This window comes from Gloeophyllum trabeum (assembly GCF_000344685.1).
Source record: "Gloeophyllum trabeum ATCC 11539 unplaced genomic scaffold GLOTRscaffold_00011, whole genome shotgun sequence".
Taxonomy (NCBI): domain Eukaryota; kingdom Fungi; phylum Basidiomycota; class Agaricomycetes; order Gloeophyllales; family Gloeophyllaceae; genus Gloeophyllum; species Gloeophyllum trabeum.
The window spans coordinates 778,376-787,356 of record NW_006920420.1 but is presented as its reverse complement, the minus strand read 5'-3'; the positions used below and the strand labels follow the sequence as shown (position 1 = coordinate 787,356).

The window sequence follows — 8,981 nt, the reverse complement described above, 5'->3', positions numbered from 1 at the left end:
CTCTCTTCAACCACAGCAGATATTCCCATTCTGACTTGGCAGAGGGTCTATTCTAGTGTATATATACCTGCCTGAGCTTACCCAACATTTTTTGGTTGAGTGTGGAATGAGATATAAGGGGGTGAGGGGGTTCTGCAAAATTTGCAGAACCCCCTCAATGATACAGTCGTTTGCATATGAAACCGAAAATCGGGTTTCCGTGAGCATTGTTTGTTCGAACCAAATATACCCATATGCAGTAATGCGAGATGGCTTCTTGTGACTGCGTGACTGTCAGATAGCATTCATCGACGTCTCGAACTTGAAGTATCGACTGGCTGGTACCATGGTTCACCTCACTCAACAACTACGTGAACGTATCATTGTCTGGCGCCATGAGCAAAACAAGACACTCCGAGTGATTTCTGAGCTTGCGGGATGCAGCATAAGCACAGTCTTCGAAGTTCTCCGACTCTACACGGACTCGGAATACGGCACAGTCATCAACCCGAATGCTAGACCTCGAGGCCGGCCGCGCACTCTGGACATGCAGGATATGAACTTCGTGCGATCAGTTATTGAGGGAGAGCCTGCTATCTACCTTGATGAGCTACGAGATCGAGTCTACAACAGACTACACAGCACATGCTTGTCAGCCTGAGGGCGGGCTGCAGTCTACAGAGTCACACAGTCACAAGAAGCCATCTCACATTACTGCATATGGGTATATTTGGCTCGAACAAACAATGCTCACGGAAACCCGATTTTCGGTTTCATATGCAAACGACTGTAGTACTCAGTACTTTCGATTCGCATCGGAGTTCGAATAAGAACCTCCGTCCTCTTGCCCTCTCACCACCACCTCCCCGCCTCTCTGCTGCGTTTTGGACGTGATGTGGACGGAGGCGAGCAGTATTAATTATACATGGTGGTGTAGCATCATGATCAGGCTAGTACAGCCCCTATTTGCATTTGGCTAACCCCTGTGCCTTTCAATTCCTCTTTGCGAGATTCTCTTTCTGGCTCGTGCATCCATTGACTGGAGGTAAGTAAGTCCCTACCGTTTGACTTCTGTCTCCGACTCCCCTCATGACCTCCGCAATTGCGCCTAGTGGGTTGGGGTTTTCATTCGCCCTTTCGACAATACGTACGCGGCTATCACCTGGTTTTGGGACTCAGTCCTGAGTTGCCGACAGGACTGCGATCGTACTCGGAGAAAATGGTCCTTGGCTCTGAGTCGATGAGGCGGTATGCGTGTTGTCAGGGGGGAAACTCGAGGACAGGTGGGTGCTTTCCACGTAAAGGCCATCATCTAATCTGATATGATTACTCACATGTCCGCGAACATCGCCTTTATCTGATAAGATGACTGGTCGGTGACTGCGCATCGATCAACGACATCGACTGAGAACGCATATTTGGGTGCTGCCGCAATCCTTCGTCAGATTCGGCACCTCATGCCATTTATAATGTCCGTTTAGCCTGTTCCTGCTATAGCACCGGTTATATACAGCTCACCTTGGCCTTGGCTGTATCATGTTCGCAGGCCTCCAGCGCGGCCCTCGAATCCACGTCCTGCCCCACCGCGTCGTCCGACAATCCTCATATAACTCGGCCGCTGCACGTCTAAAAGCATTTCACAACACGACTAAGCCAGCCATGAACGGGAATGCAGCCTCTGAGAAGCGTAACATCGTCGTCGTTGGCGGAAGCTATGTCGGCCTGAAAGCAGTCGAGTTCCTCACCGCCGCTTTCCACAACTCGCACAAAGTCGTCCTAGTAGAGAAGAACTCGCATTTTCATGTCAGTCGCTTTCCTCTACCTGTTTTCTTCTACACTAACGGTCCCTCATACAGCACCTCTTTGCCTTCCCACGCTTCGCCGTCCTCCCCGGGTACGAGCATCTAGCCTTCATACCCTACACGAACGCCTTCCATGGCTGCCCACCCGACTCTGCGCGGCTCGTGCGCGGGCGTGTCACCGCCGTCCGCCCGGGGAAAGTCGAGTACGAGGACGTCCTGGACCCTTCGTCTTCGGAACCCAAGTCGATCGAGTATGACTACCTCGTGGTGGCGACGGGAACGTACATGCCGAGCATAAGCGGGAAGAAGGAGGGGATCGAGAGCATGAGGCAGAGGCAGGAGATGGTGAAGCACGCGGGGAAGATAGCCGTCATAGGCGGGGGTGCTGTCGGCGTCCGTGTGTCTAGTCTATTTTCTCACATGCAGCCTTCCTTCTTGACACTTTTCTGGTTTGTAGAAACCGCAACGGACATCAAGGATCTATACCCCGCCAAATCGGTCACGCTCATCCATTCGCGGGACCGGCTCATGAACGCGTTCCACCCGCGCATGCACGAACTGATCATGGAGCGCTGCAAGGAGCTCGGGATCGACGTTGTCCTGGGTGACCGCGTCAAGATTCCAGCGGAGGGCTTCTCAAACGACGGGCGCGAGTTCGAGATCGTGCTGAGCAGCGGGCGGAAAGTCACCGCTGACCTCGCCGTACGTCCCTGCCAGCGCTCTCCATTTCTCAACACTAACTAACATACGCACCCAGGTCGTGAGCACCGGCCAGCGCCCGGTCGCCGCCTTCCTCGAGACGCTCTCCCCGCACGCGCTCTCCCCAAAGACGGGGGGCGTCGCGGTGAAGCCGACGCTGCAGCTTGCGGACCCCGCGCACCCGAACGTGTTCGCGGTGGGCGACGTCGCGGAGCACGGCGGGCCAAAGCAGGCAAGGCCGGGGTTCCGCCAGGCGCAGATCGTGACGGAGAATATGCAGAAGCTGGAGAAGGCGAGGCAGGAGGGGAGGGAGGTGAAGGAGGAGGAGCTGGAGACGTATACGCCGGATCCGGCGGGGATCCATTTGAGCTTGGGGATAGTGCGTGTTGTTTCTGCTTTCTTTCCAGTGGGCAGGCGTTGATGATGGTTTTTAGAAACGGAATGTGATATTTCGCAATCCGCCGACGCCGGAGGGCGAGCCGCAGTATGAGATGAAAGATGATGGGGAGGAGACGGTGAATGCGGCGAAGGTGTGGGCGATGCGGGCACCTGGGATCACGGACTATCATTTATAGAGCGGTCTACTGGGACGCGAGACGGAGCGTCTGCGTTGATCTTTGCCTCCTTGGACTGGTATAATCACATTGGCTGCGGGAGCCAGAGGATTGGCGGGGTAGATACACGACGTGCGGCTGTGTAAGCAGTGCAGCCGATCATGGCATTAGGTTCCGTCCTTTTGCGCTCCCGTCTGCAGCATTGTGGATGTGGCATTTACAACAAGAGTGATGTGCGCGAACCCGATGCTACGTACGCGCACGTTCGCCGGGTGCATGAGTCCTTGGGTTACTGTAGAACAATTCCTCCGGTTACTCTGACCGAATTCCTTGCCGTATGGTAGTTCTGGCAACGACGGCTCGAGCGCAAGGCAGGAGATTATGAGCCGAAATCTTGCACAAGGTGTATTCATGTGGTGCAGTAGTACATAGGGCAGCACATCTCGTACATGACCTGCCAGTGCAGCTCACCGTGCTGTCGGGGACATGGCTGATATGGCCTCTAAGCAAGTTAATAGCTGACCGAGTCCCCCGAGGCACGCAACGGAGCTGAAATTTACAGTCGGCCGCAAATGCGTTGCAAACGAATGGACACAGCCAGGCCTGGCGTGGCTTGCCCGCCACATTGACAGACATACACGCCTGTCAAAGCCACGCGATTTTCATGAATGTCATGCAAGCTCAAATATTCAAGTTCGTACGGACCGTGGGGTATGAAAAGTGCCCTGGCTTCTAGTGCGCCGCCGGCTCTCGGCCTCCGCATCCCGCCAAAGATCGCCCTTGCTTCTCTGATCGCCGATTGGCCCATTTGCCTCCGCCGGTCTCCAGCCGGGACCGAGGCGCGATAAAGCGTTGCTGCGTGGTGCGCTCGCTTTTGTTGTTCTCTCCTCTAGTCGCCCATGCACGGAGGGCGCCGTCACTGCTGAGTGGGAGGGAGCCGCGATGGACGCGTCGCAGCTGCAGTCTGCTCTGGATGAGGCGCAGTTTAGCTTGCTGAATATACAGGCAACGCGGTACTTGAGTGGTGAGCCGGGGTAATTCCGTTAATGGGGTTTATTGTGCGTTAATACTGCTGGGACGCAGCTGCGGGTCTTGTGGTACGTCCTGTTCATCCTGCTTATTTTCCGTGGGGTTCATACGTTGCGGCGAAGTGACTGTGTGTTTTTTGTTTCTGTAGGCCTTGCTCTATGATCACGCCCTTACATTCGACGATGAGGTGGAATACGTCTGGAAAGCGAGATGGTCCCTCGCGAAGGTGCTCTTCTTGATCCTTCGCTACATAGTCACCGCTGCGATGATCATTCATACGTATCGTGCGTAATACATAATCTTGCCCTCTCCATTGCCACTGAACGTGCCACTGTAGAAATGAGCGGGCTCGGTCACGTCGAGCTTTCCCGTAAAGTCAGTGTTTTATGGTTTTGTTGACTCGCACCTTGTATGATTAACTGACACCTCGACCAGTTGTGAGTTGTTTATTCGCAGGATCACTTGCATCCGTGTTGAGCCCCCGCATAGCTGCAAAGGGTGGCTCACGGTCGGACTCTACATCGGCATCTCCGCCATCGCCATAAGCAACTGTACGTGCAGTCTTCCTCTCACAAAATGCAGTACCAGTACCTAAATTCAGTGCCACCCGTAGTTATCGTTCTACTCCGAGTGTCCGTGATCTGGGACCGGAACGCACGGCTGCTCCTCATCAGCCTCGTCGTCTTCGCTGTCACGCAAGTGGGGACGTTTGTCGGCGCGACGTACTTGATCGTGCACTGGATGCGTAGGCCTCCTCATGGTTATACATTCCGCGTAGAGCTAATTTTCGCCCGCCACAGCCGAGATCTATTTCATCGAAGAGGTGCGCATGTGCGGGATGACCTTCAAGCCCCCACTGGCAGGACTCTGGGCGCCTGGCGTGAGTGTTATGGCATTTCGTAGTGCGAGCGGGATGGTTGAGTTTGATCACGGACACAGCTTCTGTTTGAAGTCATGGTATTCTCCATGACTCTCTGGAATGCAGTGTCAAGGCCAATGGTTTCTCCGATTACCTACTCGCTCTATCGCGACGGGTTGGGATATTTCATAGTAAATGCCACCCTTACTTGTGGGATTCATGCTCTGATACTGACGTGTTTTCGCAGGTTCTTACGAGTACGTGAAATTTGGTGAGAATTGATTTTGTGATGCGTGCTCAAGCAGCAACAGTTATGAGGTTGCTGAACCTTGTACTTTCCCTCGTCGCGCCAGTAAGTACCTCACCTATTGCTGACCTCTATCATTGTTTGACTGAGCTACGTATCGTCCCCAGATATCCCTAATGTTTCTGGGCATGTTGTAAGTACCCAATCCTTCCCCCAGCATTGGATTTCGGTATCCGACCCTTCACCTCAGCTTCATCTGGAGCGTCACCACCGTCACCGTCACCCGTCTCGTCCTCAACTTCCGCAAGCTCTCTGCGGCGTACGACGACCCCGACCAAGAGGCAGCGCCTCACCAGCATCATCCAGTCAGCCCGGACGACGATGAAAACGAGCACGACAAGTACTCGCGGGTGATGAGCACGGACGGGAGCAGCCGGACGGTAGTCGCGCAGAGCAGGGTCGTCACGGAGGAGTACGAGCTCTCGACGACGCGGACGATAACTAGATAATTGCCTGTCATCTATTTTCATATCGTAGACGTGTTATGATGCACGATATTGTACGAAGATGCATACAGTATTTGCTCCTTCAAGTTCGTCCTCGGCGCCACAGCCGTCTATGATTAGCTCCGGACAATGGGATGGCTGTGGCGGTGAGAGCCCCTATTTCTGCACCCTCATCATCACCATGCCACTAATCCGTATGTCGGGAACCGTACGCGTTGGAAACAACAGCGCCCTGCAGTCCGGGGTTATACACGCGTCGCCCCTTCTCCTCCTCCATTATCCCGCGTATAAGGGCAGCAAGTCAATTCCCGTACGACATGGGCGAGGAAGACTATGTTTCCCACTCGCCTGCACCGAGCACGATAAGCCGGATTTCCCCTTCCCCGTCCATACTCACGCCTAAGTCCCCGCCGAGCGAAGCCTGCATCACGCCTGCAGCCGTGACGGCGCACATCGCGATGGGGGACGGGCTGGAGAGCATGGATTTTCTCCGGCAGCTCTCAGATGAGTATGGGATGGATACGGGGCTGAATACGGAGGCGCCGAGGACGGACAAGCATGATGTACGCTTGAGTCCGGACGTTGTGCTGTTTTTGGAGGAGCAGGGAGAGGTGAGTTGTTTTGTCTTTCTTACGAGCTTGGGTGCTTTGTGTCTTCCATCTCGGGAGCTGTCCCGGATCCATTCTGGTTCTGGTAATTGCCTTGTTTTGGTGCGATCGACGTGCTTTCAATCAATGTGATTCTGTTCTTGGACTAAAGGAATCCCGATCGTTGTCGCGGCTATCCATAGCTTGAATATGTGCTCACGAGAGTTCCGTTGGACAGTCAGTGGAAGACATTCTTCGTCTCCCCATCGTCCGCCCTCCACCAGTGGACGATTCGTTCACGCTGACATACTACTACATCTCGTACGTCGAGGCACCACCACGGGATACCATACACGAAAATACTAAAGTCCGTTCGCCCAGCTCATCCCACAACACCTACCTCCTCTCGCGCCAGCTTCTCGGCCGCTCCTCCACCGCCTCCTACACGCACGTTCTCTCCCGTGGGGCGCGCACAGTCGAGATCGACGTCTGGCCCTCCGCACAGGGCCCCGTCGTCACGCATGGCTATACCTTCAGCTCAAGTGTCCCCTTCAAGGCCGTGTGCGTTGCAATTGGGGACGCGGTGAAGCCCGACGACTGGCCGGTGTTCGTTAGCCTCGAGTGCCATGTGGGTATTGGCGGCCAGGAGGAGCTGGTGGAGATCATGAAGGGCGCATGGGGCGAGAAGCTGGTAGATAGTGAGCTGGAGGGCGTGGAGGGCGGGAATGTGAGCCCAAGGGATTTGAAGGGAAGGATTCTGCTCATGGTGAGGCATTCCTATGCTTCTCTTGTCCACATTGCTGAGCGCAGGTGATAGGTAGAGTATTATCCGCCGCCCGAAGAGAAAGGTACGGGACGAGAGGATAAGGAGAAATACTCGTCGTCGTCTTCTTCTTCCTCATCAGCGTTGTCGGATTCGGAGTCCGCCGAGAGCAAGTTGCTCGCCGCTATGCGTCTCCGTAAGGATAAGGAGCGGGAGAACAAGCATCCTATCATCTCGGAAGCGCTGAGTTCTCTGGGTACGTCGGCCCTCCTGCATACCGAAATATTGAGGTAGTGAAGAGGAAACCTGTAGGTGTCTACGCGCATAGCATGAAGCCAAAGAAAAACTGGCTCTTCGAAGGTTAGCAGTCCCCCTCCCCGCTGCCGATGGTATATGTCTAACAGATGCACCGTCCACAGAACTCTTACACCCCCGCCATATCCTGATCAACATATCTGAATCCGGCCTGGGCGGGCTATTCCAGCAGCACTCCGCCCACCTGATTGCGCACTCGCAGAAACACCTCCGACGCGTGTACCCGCGCGGCACGCGGGTGTACTCGAGCAATCTGAACCCGGTCCAGTTCTGGCGGGACGGCTCGCACGTTGTCTCGCTGAATTGGCAGACGTATGATAAGGGCATGCAGATCAATGAAGCGATGTTCGTCGGGAGCCATGGCTGGATATTGAAGCCCAAGAGGCTGATTGGCTTGGGGGCTGAGGGGAGCGAGAAGATGAAGATTACCGGGCAGTTTGCTGGGCTTAGCTCCCGTGAGTATGTTGCGCATGCCAGCGTGAAAATGCTTCTGACGATATGGGTAGTACCTGTGCACGAAGAAGGGCTGAATAGCGTCTCGGTGTACATCCGGGCAGAACTCATCACTTCGAACAACGAACTGAAGTGGCGCTCGAAGACGACGAAATGTAAGTCTATACTCAAGACCGGAGTCGATGTGATGTTCAGCGACGCGACCTTCGAATGGGAGTACGATAGTGACGATTTGGCATTCCTTCGGTGCGCGTCTACCGTTTTCGACTGCAGGCTTTGAAACTCGCTGACTTGGCATTGCTAGGATCCTGATTATGGAAGAAGAATTCGGGACGGACGACGAGATGGCTGTGTTCTGCGCGCGCATTGACCATCTCCAGGAAGGGTGGAGACTTATTCGCTTACTGAGTATGAAGGGGAAAGATACGGGAGGAACTCTGCTGGCGAATTTTTCAGTTGCTTCTGCTTAACCTATACCCTATATGTAGTAGCGCATCTATCTCACCATTCTCCCGGCTCCGCACTTGTGGCCAACTGAGCCACACGGAGTGACAAAGCGCGTCGCGTTTCGTGACGTGACCGTGAATGCGTGGTTGCTCGGCCATTTCCATGCTTCGAAGTTCCAGATGATCCTGTTCAAGATGTCCGATTGTGGCAAATCTGTGGCTCACCTCGTGCCACCGTCGACTTCGTTACGCGCATTGTTCTTTCCTACATAAATAGCGACGACTAGGCCAGCGCCTCCCAACTCTCTTTCCTCCCACCCAGCACCATCCCAACCGCCATGTCTGCCTCGACCTCTAAGATGGCCGCCGAACACCTGTCGAAGGAGAAACGCGAGCGCAACGTCTTCCACTGGTGGGAGCGCGACCCCAACGGGCCTAAGCTACCCAGGCCACCGCCGTACGGGATGCGTACGCCGAACGACATCATCTGGGCACACTCGCTCGCCGATTTCTACTGGATCGCGCGCATCCCCGCAGCGAAGGGCCTCGTCACCATCTACTCGCGCAGCATGATCCGCGAGCTGGGAGAGAACTACGACGAGTCCAAGTTCCCGGTCCCCGAGCCACGCCCGCGCCCCCGCCGGCCGTGGCCCGTGCTGAAGCTCCCGCTCGAGATCGCACGGACGCTGGAGTTCCATACGCTCGGGAAACTCCCGCTGGGGATTGTCGACGAGGGATCGGA

General features: G+C 55.1%; 2 protein-coding genes across 2 annotated transcripts; both read left to right on the top strand.

Annotated features, from left to right (window-relative positions):
* Positions 1–1,638: 1,638 nt before the first annotated feature.
* On the top strand, positions 1,639–3,055 carry GLOTRDRAFT_46305 (amid-like NADH oxidoreductase; the record flags this gene model as incomplete). The annotated part of the gene is made up of 5 exons (XM_007870048.1): positions 1,639–1,782; positions 1,836–2,178; positions 2,239–2,483; positions 2,539–2,865; positions 2,915–3,055. 5 exons carry the CDS (start codon positions 1,639–1,641, stop codon positions 3,053–3,055), a joined length of 1,200 nt encoding a protein of 399 aa, XP_007868239.1.
* Positions 3,056–5,992: 2,937 nt separating this feature from the next.
* GLOTRDRAFT_140049 (PLC-like phosphodiesterase) lies at positions 5,993–8,324 on the top strand (the record flags this gene model as incomplete). The annotated part of the gene is made up of 8 exons (XM_007870229.1): positions 5,993–6,286; positions 6,501–6,583; positions 6,644–7,028; positions 7,080–7,281; positions 7,338–7,385; positions 7,445–7,795; positions 7,847–8,039; positions 8,098–8,324. The coding sequence occupies 8 exons, from the start codon at positions 5,993–5,995 to the stop codon at positions 8,261–8,263; spliced, it is 1,722 nt and encodes a 573-aa protein (XP_007868420.1). The 3' UTR covers positions 8,264–8,324.
* Between the last annotated feature and the right edge of the window lie 657 nt (positions 8,325–8,981).